Source organism: Triturus cristatus, chromosome 8 (genome assembly GCF_964204655.1).
Source record: "Triturus cristatus chromosome 8, aTriCri1.1, whole genome shotgun sequence".
Classification (NCBI taxonomy): Eukaryota; Metazoa; Chordata; class Amphibia; order Caudata; family Salamandridae; genus Triturus; species Triturus cristatus.
This window is the reverse complement of record NC_140591.1, coordinates 305,525,741-305,548,192: the sequence shown is the minus strand read 5'-3', so window position 1 is coordinate 305,548,192 and position 22,452 is coordinate 305,525,741. Positions and strand designations below refer to the sequence as shown.

At 42.6% G+C, this 22,452-nt stretch overlaps 1 protein-coding gene across 1 annotated transcript in view; it reads left to right on the top strand.

The window, feature by feature from the left end:
- ZDHHC20 (zDHHC palmitoyltransferase 20) overlaps positions 1-22,452 on the top strand; it is a 337,926-nt gene that overhangs the window by 245,135 nt on the left and 70,339 nt on the right. Inside the window, exons 9-10 of the mRNA XM_085621583.1 lie at positions 1,777-1,903; positions 13,384-13,473. Of these exons, the coding sequence (XP_085477709.1) occupies positions 1,777-1,903; positions 13,384-13,473 (217 nt within the window). The remainder of the gene's footprint in view (positions 1-1,776; positions 1,904-13,383; positions 13,474-22,452) is intronic.

The following is a 22,452-nucleotide window of genomic DNA, read 5'->3' as shown; positions in this document are numbered from 1 at the left end:
AGTGAAGCTTAGTGTAGTGTAGTGTGGTGTGATGTGGGTGCAATGTGGGAGGTTGAGTATGAGAATTGCAGCGGTGGTGGGTACCCTGTGTAGGAGTTGTTTGGAGATTCCAGCGTAGAGAGTGTTGCCATAGTCCAGCCTGCTGGTGATGAGTGCTTGGGTGACGGTACGTCTAGTGTTCTGAGGAAACCCTTTGAAATTCTTTTGCAGCATATGTAGGATGTGGAAGCTAGAGGTGCACACTGTGACTTGAGCCGTCCTGTTCAGTTTGTCGTCTAAGATGATTCCTAGATTTCTTGCATGGTCTGTGGTTGTGGGTTTTGGTCCCAGCTCCGACATCCTCCAGGTGGAGTCTCATGGTGGGTTCTTGTTGCCGAAGACCAATATTTCTATCTTGTGTGAGTTGATTTGCATCTAGTCTGCTACCATGGTCATGCAGTTGGTTAAGTTGGTTCTGGTGGTGGTTGTCTTGTCTGTCCAGGAGAGGATGAGTTTAGTATCACAGGCGTAGGACATGAGTGATGACTTGTGAACAGATGATGTTGCGTAGCGGTGTCCTGTATATGTTGAAATGGGTGAGGCTGAGGAACAATCCTTGTGTGACTCCGCATATCAATTTCTTGATCTGATGTGAAGGGTGGCAGCTGGACTCTTTGGATTCTTCCAGTGAGGAAGGAACAAATCCATATGAGAGTGGATCCTTGTATGCCAGTCTCGTTGAGTCTTCTGATGAGGGTGTTGTGGGAGACAGTGTTGAAGACTGAGGCGAGGTCGAGCAGGATGAGGGCCGCTGTTTCTCCTCAATCCAGGATGAATCATAGTTAATCGGTGGCTGCGATGAGTGATGTTTAAGTGCTGTGGTTCATCCAGAATCCTGATCGAGTGTTGTCTAAAAGATGATTGGGTTTGAGGTGGGTTGTGAGTTGCTTGTTGATGGCCTTCTCAATCACTTTGGGTGGATAAGGGAACGGGGAGATGGGTAGGATGTTGCTCATTTGATTCGGGTCTGCTGTGGGCTTCCTGAGGAGGGCGTTTATTTCTGCACATTTCCGTTCATCTGGGAAAGCGGCTGACGTGATGATGGTGTTGATGATGTGGGTCAGGGTGGTGCTGATTGGTGATTTTCCCAGATTGTAGATGTGGTGGGGGCATGGGTCCATTGGAGCCCCTGAGTGGATGGTCTGCATGATTGCCACTGTCTCATTTCTTGTGAGGGTTGTCAGTTTGGTCAGGTGCCCATTTTGGTTGGTGGTGGGTAGGTAAGCGATGAAGTCTCTGGGGTTGGGTTGATGTGCGAAGTTACTGTAGATGTTTACAATTTTGCTGTGGAAGAAGTTAGATAGGTTGTCGCATAGTTGTTGTGAGGAAGCAATGTTGTTAACAGTGACTGAGGACAAGGTGAAATCCTTGACAATCAATAAGATCTCATCGGAGCTGTTGGACCTTCTTTCGATGCGATCCTCTGGTGCTTTTTTCTTGGTGTCTCTTATTTGCTGGTAATAACATCTGAGTGCAGACTTGTAGGTAGTTCTGTCGGTGGTATTTTGACTGTTCAATTCTTTTCTACTTGTTTACATTGTTGTTTGGTGTCTCAGAGTCTTCTGTGTACTAGCTACCCTGCTTGTTGGATTTGATGAGTGTGAGGGAGTCATACAGTTCTTGATCCGGTTGTTGAAGCTCTGAAAATATCTTGGATACATTTTGCAACGGTTGAAATTTAATAAATGTTACTGAATTGTATATTGTTTGTTAATAGCAGCTTTGTGCTCTCCACAGAGGCATTCCGCGCACCATCATTTCGAAATGGCCCTGACAAAAATGGTTTCTCTCTTGGGTTCCGCAAAAATTTGAAAGAAGTCTTTGGAGATGAAGTGAAGTATTGGATAATCCCAATTTTCACAAGGTAACTATAGTTATTAAAGATTCTGTGTTGCTTTTTTACCAGCTTTTTTCTTAACTCTTATTTGATGGAATGTTGATGTGAAATGTATCCGCTGAAGATGTTTATTGTTTGCCACTTAAAAGTTTTAATATGCATCATGCTTGGAAACACTTTATCCTGCTATTTGGTCTTCCCCCTCTGTGATCTGCTGCTGGAGGTGGTGCAGCTATGCAGCGGCCACCTGAGCTGCACCGCTGAACCACGCTTGTCACTGCCACTTATGGGACAGCAGACAGGGTCTGTTCTACATAGCTTCCACTCTGCCACTTGTTTGCTACACGAGAGTATGTACTACTGGATCACTGCTGGATTTGGACACTGACAGGAATTGGGGGAGAAATAGTTTCCGGTTATCTTATACAGTGTCTGCCTGCCCTTCTCTTGCTCCTTAACTCCAGCTTTCGTTCAATTGATAACTACTAATGCATAATGCGGACGGATTAAAATACATCTTTCTTTTTCAGCATTAGTCTCGCTGTCATGTTTTGAATTCTTTGGAGATGAATCATAGCTTTACTAGGAAGGCTGAAGTATAGCACTTTTGTAAAAATTCTACTCGGCGAAGTAACTGGATTAGTTATTACGGGAAAGGCGTAGAAGTAGCACTGGATAGCCTTCATTAGTGCTGTGGGGCACAAGGAAATCCTCTGAATAAAAGGAAATAAAAATAATTGTTTACTGCCATGGCCACTGTGAGGCATGAACTCATTGACACCGGCCAGAGCATGGGGCCCATAGTCAATTAGGACAAATAAAACCTCTGATTTGGAGAGATTCAACTAAAGGTGTCCGGTTGTTATCCATCCATGTCTGCTTGGTTAGTACATTTCAGACTTGAATTGAGCTGTATATTACCCATGTATACATGAAGAAGATTTGGATACCAAAGAAATGCAATTTGCTAGTTAGAGACCTCCATTGAAGGTCAAAAGGATAGAAAAACATACATGAATCTCAGGAGACTTAATCATGTCATGCACTCCATATCACACACCGATCTGGATAGTGTTCTGTGGCAGTTGACGTAGAAATAGTTTTCAATACCCTTGACATGGGCTATATGTGGCTGGTTTTGGAAGAAATGGGTTTTGGTCCCAATTTTCTTAGCTATGTTAATTTTCAGTACTCTGAGCCTACAGCACAGGTGCATTCCGAGGGGCCTTGTCCCACATTGGTGGGTCATAGAGAAAGAAACCAAAGAAGGTTTTCCCTTTTACCTGCTTCCATTTGCATTGCTTCGAGGCCACTTGTGATGCAACAGACAACATCACTGCACACCTGTGGAATAAACACGGATACAGCACATATAGTGTCTGTGCATGGGGATGATGCATTGTTATATCTGAGGCCACCACTGTTCTCAATTCCTCATCTCCTGGTAGAACTAGAATATTTTGGGAGGGCATCCGGTCTATTTATAAACAAGAATAAAATAGTTATTTTCCCTGTGGTGGGGTTGTGCTTGAATGACCTTCCTGGGATGAAGTGGAGGTGGAAACTGGACAAGATCAGATATTTGGGCATAGAAAGTAGAAAAGCAATACTACTGCAACAGGGGTAGGTTTCTGTAGGCTCTTAGGTTGCCTATTCAGTTTTGGAATGGGCTGGCTGTATCTACATTGGGTAGGATAGCAAAGATAGTGTTTCTCCAAAGACATGTCTACACTCTATAAAATCCCTTGTGCCACCTTTCCAGGGTGGCCTTCAAGGAACTTTACAGCCTCCTGATGTTATCGACGTGAGTGGGTAGACAAAGTCATGATTTGTTAAATGAGGTGAAATCACCAGCCAGAGGGTTGTCTGCTTGTTATGCAACAGGTGGAAGCAGCATGGGAAATAGCAGTCAGTCATATTTTAGGGGGTTCACCATTTTCTAGATCGCTGCCAAGGTTGTGGCTACAACCATTTAGGCTTATAACACAGAGCAAGATTATATCCAAATTGTGCTAGGAATGTTCCCATTTTTTAGGGATTTTTACCCTGATTATGCATTTATAACGTTCAATGAGTTCAAAGTCATGTTAGAATGGTTCCAATTCAGTTACTCTAGTTTTCTAATTTGCCAAAAAGATTTGGACTAGTTTCACCATTACTCCAGACACCTCTTGCTCATTGGAAGTGATGTTGGTAACAAGCTCGAGGAAAAGACTTCTCTCGGTTATATGATGCTCTAAAGGATGATAGCAGGAAAACACCCCTGAAAACACTTCAGGCCTGGGATTATGACCTGCCTGAACATCTGGAGGACCGAGAGCATCCACCTTTGTACAGAATGTAGCTAGCAATTCTAGGTTTAACTAAACACACTTTCACTTCCTACACCACACATACCTTCCACCCATTAGGCTGAATAGGGTGTAACAGAGTATGTCATCAGTGCGCCTGAATCTTAAGTCGAGAAGCCACCTTCATGCACATGACCTAGACATGCAGAGTCCTGATGGAATATTGGGAGGGAGTTATGACCAGATTACGGTTTGTGTTGGACATTGGCATAAAGACCTCTGGAAAACACAATCTTCTAAGATTAAGCCTTCTGCCCAAGAAGACATTTTTCTTATCTAGGTTTGCAGCATTGGGGTTGCTCTTATTGAAATGGACGATTGCAATACATTGGTTCTTCCTTAAGCGGCCCGCGATACAGGCATGTATTATGGATTTGTTGGAGGTGTCTCTGGCTGATGAGAGAAGAATAAAGCAAGTAAGAAAGGATAATACAGTGGCACACAATTTAGAAACATTGAACAATTTGATCAAGTCAGTAGTGGAACATCCACAGAATGACATGCAATCAGCGGGAGCTCCCCATATAAAAAGAAAGTAACTCTAGCGCTGAAGATAACTCTCACTAGGATAAAGCATGCGGCAGAGAATTGTCAACCCAAAAAAGCCTCATGGAGCCTTTTTGGCGGGGGTGGTAATGAGTTTTAATGGAATGACCTGCTTACAATGAAGATATACATACAATGAATGTATGAGTGAAATGGGCTAGCATAAGATCAGGTAACGATAGTGAATTTGTTATATGTTTGGAAGATATTGCAGTTATATTTTATACAAGGAAAAGGGCAAATGATAAAGAAGTTCATAAAGGAGTGAAGGTTTGGAAGTTCGAGATGTCCCAATCCCAGTTTTCTGGACTATTTGAAATGAATTGAGGGCAATACTCTGGAATCCTCGCTACCGAAAAGTGGCTTCCTATCGGTGGCTTGTGTTGCAATCATCTGAGAGATGCAGTTCGATCAAATCACCACTCCCACCTGCTGACAATTTCCCTGAACAACACTTTCAGTGCTAATTCTAGACCTAAATCTGCCCTGGAAGGGATCCTATGTAGTATGCCATTCTTTAATGGCAGTGTGATGGCGTCTGCCAAAGTCGGTTGGAAATGGCAACGGACATAATTGTTAAACAAAACAAATAGCAGGGTCCTGTTAGTCCAGTGCTGGCTTTTTTAAGGGAGACCTCACAATAAGCAGTCTTAAAGTTGCTAGATATGCTTCCCCTTTTTAGTGAGAGATTAAAAATATTGTTTCTTTCTGGTGCGTAGAAAATATATGCTCAATAATACTTAAAAAAAAAAAAAAAAAAAATGGAACAGGATGGGGGTGAGGGATGAGACTTTTTACTTTTTACTCTGGCAGATGCTTGCCAAAGGTGTCTTGATATAAAGATTCAAAATTAAAATTGTGGGCCAGCATCATACAAGTGCTGGAACACGGAAAGCTTTTTATATGTTGTTGATAATTCAAGATCTAGATCTTTCTGGATCAGACCCACTTATTGTAAAAGGACTCTGCAAGAAACTGTCATAGATCCTTAGGAAAAGGGTGGCAATGTGCTGGATGAGAGGACCACTACCCACAATGGACCAATGGGCTCGAGATGTCCTGTACTGCTGTACGCAAACCGAGGTGTATAGTGAGCTGCTACCGCCGCGCAGTAGGCCGAAGAATTTTTGGGGGTTATACACAGAGCGCCTCAAGGGACAGAGGGGGGCCCTGGAGGGGGAAGCGGAGACAGGAGCGGGTCGGGAACTGGGAGACAGAGGGTCTAGGGACCAATTGGGGGACGTTTGCTGACTGTCCGGGGGAGAGCCGTGGGCGTGGGCGGCCGGTACGGGAGCTGGTAGGCGGAAGGGGGTCAGCAGTGATGGGAGGGGAGCTGTGAGTGATGGGGGCAAGCGCGCTCTGAGTCAGGCAGGAGAGGGGGAAGTATTCAGTGTGCACAGAGCTATTTGATAGCAATTGGGGAATTCGCAGATAGGGAGGGTCTGATCGGATGCCTAGAGGAGGGGAAGTTGGGGGGGTGGGGGTGGTAGTTTGGGGTGTTTGATTAAATCAATAAAAGATGCAAGCATACTGTGACTCCTCCGTGGGGGAGGGCAAATAGGCTGTGGCGCACCGCCACACTAATGGGGCTGCATGCCGTCTGGACTAATTCGGGGTACAGCTATGCCCGACCTCAGGGATGTGGGATAAGCTACTGGATTTATGTGACGGGGTGCGGGAGTACAGCCGGCCTCAGGGTTGTAGGCGCAATATGTTGTAAGTTGACATGTGCTATTTGGCAATAAAGACAGTTAGTTTTTTTTTTTTTTGTCATAGATCCTATAATGCAGCAGTGGGGAAAATTAGTTTGGCGCAGGATTAACTAGTTTCCCATAAACCAGAATCTCTCCTAGGTCATGATAGAAGCGTTAACATTTCTCATTATCCGAAGAAAAATGTTATGAAGACTATCCACCCAATCCCTGCTTTTTTTTTTTAAAAGCCCAGATTTCTTTAGTAGGATATTGCTCTCGTTTCCTCTTTTTCCATCTACTTCTTGATGACTGAACTAGAAATATTTATTCTGACTCTTTTCTCATCCCTCTTGGCTATATGATAGGTGGTAGAGATGATCCTTACTTGGTTTCAGGTTCTAAAATGTCAAAACTTTCTATGAACAGCACTCGCCTACTTGACACCTCAAGAGGGTTTGTTGCATCTGTAGACACAGTGCAGTTAGATGCACGTTACAGTGAGATCTCCTTCTAGTAACGGGCCTCTTGCAGAGATTCTAAGCTGAGCCACTATATGGTACCTCGAAGCTCAGTCAGAGCCCAACTTAACTACATCTCCCACCCTTTAAACAACAAAATGTTCACATACTTCCCAGGATTGATGTGCCAGGGTTAGGAATCCACCCACTACTGGAACATGCAGTGATGAAAAAGAGGCCTCGGTTCCTGCCAGTTCTACCTACAGCAATTCCGTCTGCAGCAGTAGCGCATCACCCAAATTGTGTTTATTTATCATATCACTTGCAGTAAATGCACCGCACAACTGCCTGTCTTTTTGCATATGTGTTCCTTGTAACTGTGAGAGGATCACATCTGAGCACACTAGTGTAGTAAGCTTTCCCTAGGTATTAATTTTGCCCTAGTGACTTTGTTACATTCAGCACACACACATTTACCCTTGTAGACCATGAAGTGTAAAAGAATGACACATTGTAGGTAATTGTTTTAACACAAAATTAAACAAAACCATTATTTTTATAAGCCTGATGTTTGCGTTTTGAAACCAATTTGTTATTGATTTTAAAATGTTTGTTTCTATATAAATCTGTGTTTTTTGTCGGTCTCTTCCCTCACTTATGATACATAAACAGTTTTTCCATTATAAATGGAAGCATATTCAAATATGTGGCAGTCCAGTGGCCTCTGTAAGTGATTCCTAGTGTAGAAACCTAAGCTGGTGTAGAGCAGCAAATAAAGTGAAACCTACAGCAGCTGTGGGTGCCGTGGACCGTTTGGAAAAGTATTGGGGGCAGGGAATGAGTATGCAGGATTTTATTGACTGGACTTTCAGTTCTATTTCATAGGTTCTTAAGATGCTGCTATGGAGCACGGGACCCATGTCTAGGCATACCCTTCACACTTAGAGTGACAAATGCAAAAGAAACCATAGATGGACGGAATGCTGTGCAATGCAAACTTTAACCCCTAGTCACAAGGGTCTTTGTTTAATCCATCATTCTTTTGCTCACCACGCCACCCCAGTTTGGACCCAGCCATATGCAAGTCAGTCTTGACCCTGTTCCTTATGGGAACCATCCAGCCTTAACTGCCAAGCCATGTCCTCCCTGGACTGGAAATAAGCATCCTGGGACCGGTTTCGGGGGCATCACCCCTCAGCCTAGCTGCTGAGGGGCGAAACTCCGAAACAGGTCCTGGGATGCTTGTTTCCAGTCCTGGGAGGACCTGGCCTGGCAGTTCGGGCTAAACTGTTCCCATTGGGCACAGGGTCAAGACTGATTTGCATATGGCTGGATTCAAACTGGAATGGCATGGGGAGCAAAACAACTATGAATTTAGGTTCAGATCTCTGTACTGGGGTGAATGTATGACATTGTTCTGCAGTCTGTCCATCAATTATTCTTTTTGCATTTGTCACCCTGAGTGGGACGGGTATGCCCAGACGTGGGTCCCGTGCTCCCCATACCACTGGAGTCGAGCTATCCTGGCTGATGAGGGTTGAAACCCCCGAAACTGGTCCTAGGATGCTTGTTTCCAGTCCAGGGTGGACCTGGCCTGGCAGTTCGGGCTGGACTGTTCACATTGGGCACAAGGTCAAGAGTGATATGGATATGGCTGGGTTCAAACTGGAATGGCATGGGGAGCAAAAAAACGATGGATTTAGTCCCAGATCTCTGTACTGGGGTGAATGCATGACATTGTTTGCCATTCTGTCCATCAATTGTTCTTTTTGCTATGGAGTACCTGACATGTGGGAACCTGTTCTATACCTGGGATATTTTTGATGCAATTTTTCGATATATTAGAACACAGGAGCAGCAGTAACTGTTTGTTTGACTATTGATTACTAACCCCTGTAGAGTGCTTTGTCAGAACTGAGAAGGTTGTGCTGTTGAGGCCAAGAAGAGGTGAGTTTTGGACTGCTAAGATACACTTATGGAACAGGAATCAAATGAGGCATATAGCCAAGTAAAATAAATATCTAGTAATACGTGGTTTAAACTGGCTCAATTTAGCTAGGTTTATAAAGCCCAACTCATGTTGCTAATGCAGAGTAAAAGTTATTCTGAACATTCCTCCATTTGTCTGTAATGTTGAGATTCGAAAGCATTTTTCCCAAAAATGCATCACCTTGTCCCCATGCGCAAAATAATTGGTCGCATGGTGAGGAAATTGCAATTAATCATTGGGAGCTCCCTACTTTGATGCACCTGCCTGATCCTCCTGAGGCTTGAGCCGGGAGCAGAGGTGTTTTTAACTATTTCGCAGTTTTTAAATTGTCTGACATTGTCTTATTTGGCACAAGCTAGTAACTATTTTGCACAAGTTAGGAGCTATTCTTGCACTTTGCACTTACCTACTCACCCAGGAGGGTGTTTGGGGAACTCCCGTGGGCCAGCAGCAGACAGGCGAGGCCGCCATCTTGGGAGTGGGCAGGGTTGCGGGCTAGTCTCCACCCACCCTACCCGGAAGAAAGGTATTTAGCGCTCGATGGCACGCCCGTCTGTGCCCATCCGCGCCCGATCGGGTCCAGGGGCCAGGACACCTGCATCTTTTACGCCGGATCGTATTTACTACACTAGCGCACAGCTCCACCAGTTCCACAGGGCACCTACAGCCAATGCTATCATCAGATTCAGTGTGATAAACTGGTGAAGAGCTGCCTACACTGTCCGTTTACACTCTCTCCTCCGACCGCCACTCCATTTGCAGGTACATGTCTCTACAAATTGTATTTACTTAATTGTAGATCCATGTCCAAACACAGTATTGAGATCTCAATGATGCTTCAGGAGCTCGCCCCAGATGTTCTGTTTTTAACTGAAACCTGGCTGAACTCCAGCTCAGAGCCAGACATTGTGGAGACACTCCCTCAGGGATATTTAATACAGAGGGTGGACAGAGTAATAGGCAAGGGTGGAGGAATCGCGATTCTCTATAAAGACCATCTCACCTGTCGCCTACTCGGAAACCCTCTCACAGACTGACTGAGAATATGCATTTTTCAATTGATTTCTTCCCTCTTCTCTCGGTTTCTGGCATCTTGATCTATCGTCCCCCAGGAGCGGAAGGCTCCTTTTGCAAAGCATTGGTAGAGACTGCTATTAACCTAGCCAGCATGTCTGCCAACTTTACCCTCCTCGGCGATTTTAACTTGCACTTCGTCTAGCCAAAAGCTGTAACAGCCGTCAAATTAGTAGAAGACCTTGCGACCCTGCAGCTATCCCAAAAGGTCTTACACGCCACCCACATCAAAGGACACTGCCTTGACTCTGTTTTCCAATCTGGAGAACCTTATAGGAGATGATCCCATTCCCATTCCCATCCCCATCCCTTGGTCCGATCACTTCCTTATTCCCCTTTCACGGCGCCCCAGGAGCCTCAACTCCCATGTCCAACCTTTAATGACCTTGAGTTGGCCTTGGTCTAAGCTCAATCTAGACCAATGGATTCAAGAATTGGATAAGACCAGACCTGTACTTGATTCCTGTCCAGTTGCAGCTAATAAGGGCTTCTGCAGCTGGATTGAAGACTCACTAAATCAGGTCTTGCCTAAAACCTTGATTAAAAAAAAAACAAAAAAAAACAATAGCTCCTATATATCTCCTTGGTACTCCGTGGAATTGCGGGCTCTTAAGCAATGTTGCAAAGTGCAAGAGAGAAGTTGGAGGAAAGACTTCTCTGCCAGCAAGAAGAACCATTATAGAAGAGCCGTCTGCAAATACAGAGCCGAAATTAAAAAGGCCCAAGCATCTTTCTATGAGAAAAAAATCCTTTTGGCATCAAACTCTCCTAGAGAGACCTTTCTCATCATTAAGAAACTCATTAAAATCCCAGCTCCTCCTATCGCCCCTGATATATCAGGTAAACGATGCAATAAACAGGCAGAGTTTTTTAGCACTAAAATTCAGAACATCCTGAAATCGCTGTCTCATGTCGAGGACTAACGCGACGATCAATGCGCCACTCTCCCTAGTCACCTGTTGAAGTCCTTTTCCCCAATAAACACTTTTGACCCTGCTCTCTCGGGTGAAAAGTGGCTCACCCAGGGACCCGGCACCCATGAACATTTTGGAAAAGATAGCACTCACAGTCGCCCCTACTGTTGCAAATGTGATTAATACTTCCCTTAACACAGGAGTAGTACCGCCTAATTGGAAAAGGGCAATGGTAAAGTCATTGTTGAAAAAACCCAATCTGGACCCGGTGGAGTTGGGTAATTATCGCCCTATCTCCCTACTTCCTGGGATCGCCAAAGTGGCAGAAAAACATGTTAACTGTACACTCTCCAACTTTTGGGAATCTCATAGCCTTCTGCACCCCTCTCAGACCGGATTCCACCCACGACAGAGCACTGAAACCGCTCTGGTAGCCGTAGTAGAGGAAAGTAGAAAGATCGTGGACTCCGGAGGGTCGGCAGCCATCATCCTTCTCGACATGAGCGCAGCATTTGATACGGTAAACCATCGTATCCTTATCCACTGTCTCAAAAAAATAGGAATAGCTGCTACGGCCCTGAAATGGCTTTGCTCCTTCCTAGAGGGTCGGCTCTTTCAGGTCTTTGAACGAGATGTGAGCTCACTACCCCAGCCTCTGCTATGTGGCGTCCCCAGGGCTCGTCATTAAGTCCAACTCTTTTTAATATTTATATGGCCCCCTTGTCAGCAATCATTGCCCAATTTGGAATCCAAATGGTAACCCACGCCGACGACACCCAATTGGTCGTGGCTCTTAACCAAGCAACTCACCAGACCAAGGCCCTTTATCTATGTCTAACTGAGGTCTCGAAGTGGATGAATGCCTCACAGTTGAAGCTCAACGGGGATAAGACAGAGATCATGATTTTGGGTAACCCTGCCCCAGCGACATTGGAGTCCCTGTGGCCAGCATGCATGGGCCCACTTCCAGTTCTTAAAACTGAAATAAAGCGCCTGGGCATCTGGCTTGACCAGAACTTGTCATTCAAGGTGCAGGCAAGAAAGACAGTTGCCACCTGTTTCGGCCTGCTCAGAATGGCTAGGGAAGTACTTCCCCTTCTTCCTCCATTAGCTAAGAAAGTCCTAGTTCAATCTTCGATACTTTCAAGGATTGACTATGGCAATGCACTTTACTTAGGAGCCCCGACGGCAGTCACGACTAAATTACAAAAGATCCAAAACTGTGCAGCTAGGTGTATCCAACCGCACCTCAGCTAAACCATCTATTTGCTCAACGCACTGGCTGCCGGTGAAGGAAAGGGTACATTTTAAAGCCCTCTGTATTGTTCATAAGTCCCTTCAAGGGAAAGGACCTCCATTATTTCTACCTGTGATTCGTCCATATAAAGCTAATAGGAAACTCCGGTCGGATGACCTCCACTTGGTGGCGGTCCCTAGAGTCAAGAGGGCCAGAAGTGGTAGTCGTCTTTTTTTCTCTTAATGCTGCCAAACTATGAAACGCATTGCCACTCCAGCTCCGGAGGGAACCCAACCACCTAGTTTTTCGAAGACAATTAAAAACTATTCTGGTCCCCTAATCCACCTCAGTCCCATCTGATTAGTCCTGTTCAGCGCTGGGAGGCCTCTGGGTAGCAATGCGCTATACAAGTGCCCTTTCAAATTAAAAATTCAACAATGTCACTGCTAATCCCAAACAAGATGAAAGGCAGTTAAAAAATAGGTTAGCAACACTATGTACAGTACTGCCAAAACAACAAATCGCCACACATTAGCTGAGCCCAGAGGCACCAAAATCTTACACTTGGATTAGAGATATGACATAATGGGCCACAGTGGATGAGAGTTTGATGAAGACAGTGAGGAAAGATGACAAACTTACTGAAGATCTAGTGGAGTGAGCATCGATACTTTAAGAACTCACTGATTTCTCCTAGATACTAGACCTCCAGGACTCTGCGAATGCTGAACATTGACAAGATACTTTAGTAAAGGGACAACTTTAGCCCTATGAAATTTCTAGAGTGGCAAGTGAAGTTACAAAGAAGAGTACAATAAAGAGTACATTAGAGTTCCAGTACTTCCTAGCAACATATTGAATGATTTGGTATACAGGCACTACACAGCCCAGCGGGTAGTCCAGCTTGTCCATGGGTGTTAGTCATGAGATAATATATAACTGTGACCTAATGCATGCTGTGGCATTGAATAGAGAATGCAGAATTGTCTGTGGGCCTTTAATATGATGCAAGTGCATGTTTAACAAGTAAACTATTTCCACTATACAATATTTTTCTTGAATGGTTTCTTGCGCTATAACAAAATGAAAAATCAGTAAACCTATTTTAAAAAAATTACCTTTGTGGCTATGTTGTATTGTTTTGCATTGTTATTCTGTTTTAAGAACAAAAAAACGAATAAAGCATTTTTAAAACTATTTACACTAAAACTATTTTCTTTAATCTGTTTTTTTCGTTACACAGTTTAGGTGATGGCTGTTCTTTTCCTACTCGGCTTGTCATGCTGGATCCTGAGCAGCCTGCCACCTCCAGCCAAAATGAATCTACCAGAAAGTATGCCCACCTTGAAGGTTTTATGTATATTGCATGTATTATGATTTCAAATCTGTCCCTGCGATAAGTGGTTTTATACCTTTCGTTTGTTGCTTGTTTCATTTATTTTTCGGTTAACATTTTAGAATCCTGTTCCATGTGTGAATATGTAAGAATCCTCTACTGTAGATGTGTGAATGAATCCACACGGTCTAGGTTTTCTAAAATGATCACAATGTACATTCAGTGGTACATGAAGGGCCCATGTCTAGTCATTCCATAAATGTATTACCTGGTATGGATCTATTGATTTTGTAGTATCTTTTGAGTGCCGACCAGACTATTTCAACAGTCATGTCCCGGTATACGAATGTGTTAAAGGAGACCACATATTTTTGTGTTGTCGTGTACATAAGTATGGAGTGGAGTAGCACAGAAAGACGCTCTTCCCCTTGGAAAATTGTTGAGAATGTCCTATGCTGGCTGTCTCTCGGATATACAGATGCTGTGGCTCAAATTGGGCCCTCCAGGGTTTGGGTCTCAATTCACATCTGCGGGTGCTCAAAGTACAAAATAGGTAATCTCTCAGCTGCATATTTGATAAATTTGTTAGGTAGGAGACAATTCAGGCGGTGTCCCAAACACATTGCCAAGTGCAGAAGCAGTAAAGGAGGACAGATAGAACATATTTAGAGTTTGGAAAGGTTATTTCAAAATGGTAAGTGGCCCTGCAACTTCATTTACATTGGTTGCGTCTGGATCTTATAAGGTGGAATGACCCGGACTTAGCCTTTTTGCCTGGGGTCCCTAATTCACTGTTTGTTCCGTCGTCATGCAGTTTTTAGTCTAGGTTCCGGTGGCAGTTAGCTACTGTTGCTTAACCTGCAATTTACTCACTTTCATCCTCCAGGAGACACTGCAGGTGGGAATTAATGTCAGGATGTACTCTATCAGCTGTTGCTCGATGGTGTGCCAACATGATCCTATTCTTTTGATTATTTTGAGATGGTAGTAGATGGCCTATGGATTTAATAAATCTGTATATTACTGGCAGTAATACCCAGCATGATTACAGTTATGGCTCCGATGTTAGACCACCAGGAAATTAACTACCCTTCAGTTTTTCACAATTGCATGCCGGTGATCTTGTGTTTTAGATTCTTGTGTGTACGGGGAAAAAGACAGGTAGTGACTATCTATTTGGTCCTGACAGAGCAGAGCAGGAGAATGGAGGTGTCTTTGTACCATTTCTGTGCAGCCCCCACAGCTACAAGTTTACCTGCAGCATCGATTTTCTTACACTCCTCCTTATTAAGTGGAGGGGTAGCTCCCAAAACCTTTCTGGACACGTTATTTCTTGCTGTGTGGACCACATGTAATCTGGTAGAACATATCCATGAATTAATATGGTATTTTTCGATGTTTTGTAGTCTCTCCACTGTAGGAGGAGCCACTCGTTCATTCACTGGGTCCTTTCATTTTTGTGGAGCATTTGCGCATGCTCCTTAGCCATGGCCAGAACTATACAGACCGCTGTGTCTGGCGGACCGCCAAGGGGGTCAGGTTCCGTGATGTGGAGGAGAGTGACCATTGTCTCATTGAAGAGCGCTGGGTAGGTGGTCATCCTCTCACACCGCATGTGGCTTGATCTCATGGTGATCTGCCACTGACGTATGGACTTTGTCTCTATAAATTCTCCAGTTGTATATCAGGCTGCTCTTCTTTGTGTTAAGGATGGGGTCTTGCTTGGAGTCTTGATTGAGACTCGCTTTTGAGTAGATTTTAATTCCAAGACAGACTTGAGTGTTCCTGTTGAAGCTTAAGTTTTGGAGTACAATGATTCTCAAACACCAAAGATGCCTTTCAAGGCAGAGGGACAGTGGGCACCACTGGCTTTGTTGTCTGTGCAAGATAAGGAGTGGTCTTGGCCCTGGGCATTGGTTTATCGTGGCCTCTGAAGAAGAATGGCCTCTGAAATTAGAGTTCTTCATGGAAACCTATTTTAGACTTCCCAGGGGTCAAAGCCTCTTTCACATTCTGAGTATATTCCTTAATATTGTCATTGCCACATCCAGATGGTGACTCTGGAGAGCCCCAGAGCTGCATCCTGTAATGCGCTTACCGTGTATCACTTTGGTGCCAAATGATCTTTTTGCACTGAAAGGTTTTACAAGCCAGACAGGCAGATTAGTCATGGGTAATCCGCCTCGGTAATTTACTATTAAGGTGGAACTTAAATGGTCCATTCTCCACACTCTTCCTCTCCTAAATCCCCACACCCCCTTTCACCTCAGTAAGTCATTCTTAAGTGACCTGGCTTCTTCCCTCTGAAGCGGTATGTAGTTGCACAAGGTTCTTATGTATTGAAAGTCTGCATCCCTGTTCTTGATGTCCAGGTTTTTGGCTTCCATAGCACAATCCTACTTGTACACGAAGATAAGACCGGAGTTGCTGTCCCGATGGTCTCAGTGACATAACCCCGCCCACCTCCCCCCAAAGACCTAGCCGCACCCTGCCCATCAACTCCGACTGACCATAAACTGTTTTGGCATTCTTGTGTGTAAAAATAAAGAACACAAACCTAACACCACTAATGCAGAAAGGAATTTAAAAAAAAAAATCACTAATCTACTATTAACCTCTAATCTTGGGTTCCGGAGTAGTGTGCTACTTGCCATAAAGTGCTTCAATCCCTCATCAGGGGTGGTAAGCACTATATAAATAAAATTACAATTCCTACCTCTAGCCTCCTATTGTCACCTAAAGCATTTTACTACCATAATGACAAGGAATATGCGAATGTCTAGTTTAATGATGCTTTGTCGAAGCTAATGATGATTACAGTAGTTGTCATTGATACACCTCAGTACCATTTTTAGGTCTGGCTTGACAGCACAGTTGTCTGAAATAGCTATTGTTACCAGTCTGTTGCAATTTCCATTGATTAGATGTTGTCTCCTCCCAGAGGTCTATTTCTCCCTCACCTCATGCTCTTTTATCCCCATACATTTGTGTTTCCAATTAGCACCCAAGTAGACCAAATACTATTTGAAAGCTACGGATGAAATTGGCTTCTTTTGTATGAAATACTATGTAATACGTTATACATAAAAATGTATATAAATTGAAAACAAACAATCCAGCTAAGATTTTGCGGGCACATGTACATTGAAGAAAACAGGCACCATATGATAGTACTGTACATCGGTTATAATTTACGTTTCTGGGAAAACCTGATTCAGGGACTGCAGATTTTTCCGGTCACTTATGAATTTGCAGCACTTGCTCTTTAATCCAGTCTGCTCTATAATTTGCAGTTTTTAACAAAATAAAGTCCAGCAGAAAGCTAAAGTGTGCAATGCCGCACGCATATAGTTTAACTGGCCAACTTTCAGATAATTGCTTTATTCAAGCACTTAGAGAGGTAATATTTTTGCCTACATAGTGAAAACGTTCCCAGTTGATGTAATGGTTGAAGGATTTTTTGTTCAACAGGAAATACAAATTTTGAATACTTTAGATATATTTCAAGCCATATGAAAAGTTTGATTTCTTCTGTCATGAAAATATTTCACTTTTTGCACCAAATTACGGCTACACGACATACAGCAATTATTTCAAAAGGACGCTAAAGGATCACTGTTTGTTAAAAACAGTGCATCCTGATAGGGCTCATCTATAATAATTGTATATGTACCAAACTTTCCTTCGGGGCGTTTCTTGATGCAAGGCATTTTTGCAACTGGGTACATCATTTAACAATCTTAATCTGTTCTACTTTCGGAAGTAGAAAGGACCATGGTAATGCAAAGTTCTTCTGTACTTCCATGCAGAACAGTCATTCATTGTAAATGAATGCAGTTTTGAATAGGATTGATGAATGTGTTTGCTTGTTATTTACTGTTTGCGCCGAGTGGTTTCTGCCTATTTTACTGTGAATGTTTGAAACTGGGAGAGGGGCTTAGTTAAGAGACTTACAAATAGTAAAGTATTCTAGATAAGCTTTCTGCCTGTCTCAATCCTGATTTGAGTTAACAGGCTCCAACTACTTCGGTGTGTTGCTGACAAGCAATTTCTGGTGGTTCAGTGCACATACTAATCTATGAAAGGCAGGTCTTAATGTGTGTGGTTTCCCCTTCCCCTGTCTGCATAGTAATAGCAACACACCGCACGGCAGAACAGTTAATTTGTGTAGGTTTTCTGCCTAGTGTAAACCTACCGTTATGTAATAGGTGCCACCTATAGCGTCGTCCACTCTTAAATTAGCACTAAATCACATATATTTTTCAAACTGACGTACATTTTAGCCCTGGCTCCTCAAAAAATGGCGCCACCATCAAAGTAGTTTGTGATCACAGTCCAGACCCTGTTCTTTCCTGCTGCGTCATCAGTGATTCACGTAGCATAACTTGTGTAACTGTGACCGCTAAGTAAGAAAAGTATAGATATTAGGCAGCATATTTAACGCCAAAAGCTGAAAAATCTATGGAGAAGTCAAATTACAACCATGCTACAACTGATCTTCAGACGCAAAAAAAATCCACTGAAGGCAAATTTTTATAGAACCTACAAATAAAAAACCCTCCTGACACTCTGCGGACATACTGAAGATGTACGTTTTCACATGAAACCTTTTTTTCATCTTTTGGGTGATAATGTAGCTTTAAAATAAGCTTTCAGTGAAGTTGTGCAGAGTTTAAGATTTTTCTACCAAAGTTTTACTGAAATACATTGGAAATCGAGAAATTAATAAAGTTGAAATTGTTTTTGTTCGGGCACAACACCTCTATTTTACAGGGATTAGTGTGTATCTGGGTTCTACTACCTGGCTGAATGGTGCAGGGGAAAATGTTCCACGCAGAAAAAAACAAATATTTCCCTTTTTTTATTTTGTTAACGATATTTTGCCTCCTTTTTCCTAGAGCAAGGGCTATTGGAAGAATCCTTCTGCTTCAACATTGTTTTCAAAGTTAGTTTCTCACCGGCCACTAGCAGTTTTAGTTCCAGTTTAAAAAGATGGTATTGTTAGTAAAAACGTTTAATAAAAATCCTGCAAGAGGCACCTAAGAAAATCAAGAATACAATTCCATTTTCTCAAAATTAATGTTGTTAGTTACAACATATCAGTCTTGTTAATAGCAAACCAATGTTTGTGTAATCATCAATGTATAATACATTTTTGAATCACAGTTCTCATTCTGTGACTATCACATCAGTGAATGTCTCATCACCATGTAGTAGATATTTGAAATCAATTTATCATTATACTTTAAGTATCTTTACATGTCATAGTTCTATTAAGTGCAAAATAACATTGTACATAGATCATAAAATGAACAGACAAAAAACACAGCCATCGCGTGTATCGTGACATCCACGCTTTTTCAAGCCTTTAATGAAAAATCTTCTCTACATTTCTTTTTCATAATCCTAGGAATAATTGGTAAATATTTATACAATTATCCTGCAATTCCTACCAATGAAGATGAGTTGTATCGCAATGGTTTTATTTTTAGTCATTTGTGCAAATGACTACAGCAGTAAAATGAGGGAGAAAGAAAAAATAAGAAATAAAAGTGAAAAGAAAACGAGAGAAAAATGTATGTCTTACACATCTAACTCTTGAATTGAAATTCAAAAACTGCAGACTATAAAAAGGTGGCAAGAAAAACAACCTTCTAGCACTGAATCAGATATCGATTCACACTAAATAGAAGTGATTCTTACAAACTGCATACTAATGTTACTAAAGTTCCTCAATAAAAAACAAAACAATCAAATACTGATTATCTGCATTGCTCTTAGTAATATACAAACATAGATTTAACAAACCACTTATCTCTGATTTAGTTAAGTGGAATACATAGAAAAGACATCTCGGTCCTCAAGCTTCTGCATCATGCGTTCTTTGGTACATCTTCAAATACATGAGGAGCAGCTGGAGTTAAACACACAGATAACAGCCTATGTGCCATTGCACACACATGGTGCTATAATATTAGTAGTAGTTTCATTTCCACCACTAAACTCCTTAAGGGAGACTACTGGAGAGTGGCACAACTACACAGCAATTATGTGTCCTTGGGCAGAGGTTGCTGAGCATTCCATTGTCATTGCAGTCTTGGTGGAGCCAGGGGCTACAGGAGGAACATAAGAATGGGAGGAGCAGCCTTCCTCACATGAACAAAATAACCTGCTTCCTTGGGTACACTTGTGGACCATCACACAAGGCCAAATATTCCTGCCTGTATGCACCACCTTCTCTTGTGACTATTAATGGAGTAAACATTAAAAGCCTGAACACAAAAAAAATGGGATGTATAGAAAAAGAAGGCATGACAAGAGAAACATTTTGGTTCTCAGTAATTTAACAAATCAAACCAGTGCCTCAGACAGCCTCAGATTGAAGGGCACAAAGAATTGTGACTAGTGCATTACTTTAAAAAGAATGTCACACTGCCTGCTACTGAGAGAAGAAAAAACAAGTGGCGGCTAATAGTCAGAGTTAAAGTGTCTTTTCCCAGAGGTCTGGGGAAAAAGAGTAAAGCATATTGCTTAGCATGTTTCTATCTTTAACAATGCGTTAGAGGCCCTGTGGGATAGACCTTCTCCACGTTTGCTTTCAGTCTTCTGCCAGTCTTGATACATTCAAGCTAAAACACAAGCTGTTACCTGTTTGCATGAGGAAAGGTAAGCAAACAATGGTTAGACTTTCAACGTAAGCAAACAGTAAACAGCAGAAGAATCCTACAATGTTTTAATGCACACCAGACTAGCTGCACATTGATACAGGTAAGTAACATTTTCTTTTGGAATTATACCGTGTGATATCCATTGGTTTGTTTCTCAGTCTATTTTCGTGGCTGCTGCTTTCTTAAGCACTTTTTCTTAGAGGACGAGCAAGCTTACTTATAGGACATGTAGTAAGGTACATGCAGTAAATCTGCAGGATATAGCATATGCCTTTAACAGTGCATTATCCATATACCAATGACATTTGTGAACACGTCAGTAGACACCAGACACCTTGTCTTAGTTGATCACAGAAATGGTTACCTATGTCGTGTTCTCTTTATTGTAGAGGGTAATAGGATAATACAGGCTTTAACTATTGCCATTCTTAGATGGGATATAACTAGGGACTCATGATTCTAATCAAGTGGATACAGTGCTTTGTCACCAATATCTTATGGACTGAGCAAAACATATTGGTTAGCCAGCTCCTGGTGAGGCAGGGGGACTTAATGTTGGATCCCATTTTTACAGGCCATGGTGCAAGCCGCTTGAACTGGGTTTTACAGAATGTACAATCAGCTGCAGTTATGACTGTTTGATGTAACCAAACACCATGATAATTTGATTTACTGTATGAGCAAGCAAAGACCTATTAATATAGGGTGCAACATTTGGAGGTGTAAAGCTCAGTTCTTTGAAGTGTGGCGACGGATCCTATCCAGGAGCTGTGGGTATATAGCAGGTACAAGTCCTTAGTGGGAACTAGACTTCTTGCATTTGACACGTCAGTTCAGAAGTGCTTTTTCTTTTTTATCATGTTTACTCATAGTCTGACAAAACCCTAAACATTAAACATATATTATACTGTAAACATAATCACAGAAAACTACTAATTTTAATACACCTCAAATTCTAACACAGTATACACATCTCTCAATAAATAATGCGAACTTCGTAAATTGTGTAGCACTTTCCTCCACCACATCCCTTTTCTCAGACAACAGAGAACCTTTAAAAAGCACAAAAACGAATACAATCACTCCTAAATTAGCTAAAATATTATATTTGCCAGTCATTATCATCTACACAAAACGGATGTGCTGTTAAAGGAGAATTCATGGGTCTCTTTCCTCTTGTAAAATAAGGTGACCTGCCAACATGCCATGCAATTTCTACGTCTTGGAACGTATACAACAAACCTACATCAAAGAACTGGAGTGTGCCCAGCCCTATAGTGCATACAGGTTCTTCGAAGTTTTAAGAGCAAGCTCCACTCCAAATATGGCTTTATTTTCATACGCTTGAACTCTTCAACAGATATGACATAAGATAATTTAGTTTGTAAAGATATCCAGTCAACTTCAACAGAATGTTTTTGTGAGTTGGGTTCCTTTAAGGGACTTAACATACGCATGGGATCGATCTGGCTTAGAAAATGGCTCCCTCCTTTCCAAATAAGTGGACACCTCATATAAATTGTACAGAGAACTTTCCATTGCCACACTACTCCTTGGTTTCTTTTCTTTTATGAGGGATATCAAAGTTTTATTGACTATTTGCACTTAGAACCCACTGCCAGTTTGTCAACGCTCCAGCAGCAGAACCCCTCCTCATTTAAGACCACATTCCAAGTGAATTGCTGCAAAAGGAATGGTGTTTCTCATTGTGAGAACATGCTGCTAAACCAAATCTTCAACTTCACCTACATCATAGTTAGGCTTTCCTGTTTTCAGTTTCTATTTTTGGTAAATTCTGGTGGGGTTTTTTCAGTGTTTTCAAGTGATTTCAATACCTTTAAAAAACAGTGGTTATCAGTGGTTACACATTTTCGCGCCATTAAAAACTACAGAAACGGCGCGCATCCAAGATGGTCGCGTGAGCACAGGGCTCCACGGACCCTTGCCGCTCCTCGCAACTTATCCTGACACTATCCTGTATTTGTGGACAGATTCTGGAAGATGAACCTTGGCTGAATCCATAACTCTTCTCAGAACGAAAATCGGACCGGGGCGACCTGAAATACAGCGTCTTGTATTTTGGAGGCCCACCTGGAAGCTGTGCCCGGTGCTTTGGTGAACCGTGGGGCCGGGGAGTAGTTGAACAACAACAGCATCGGAGCCTTGCCAATGACCGCGCACCCACTTTCAGTTTCGCTTTTGCACTTCTGCTTGTCCTGATCGAGGAGCTACTTCGCACGGCTGGGGCGTCCTCCGGCCTTGGTACCGGACTGATTTGTGCCCCCTTTTTCTCAACTCTCCCGAGCGG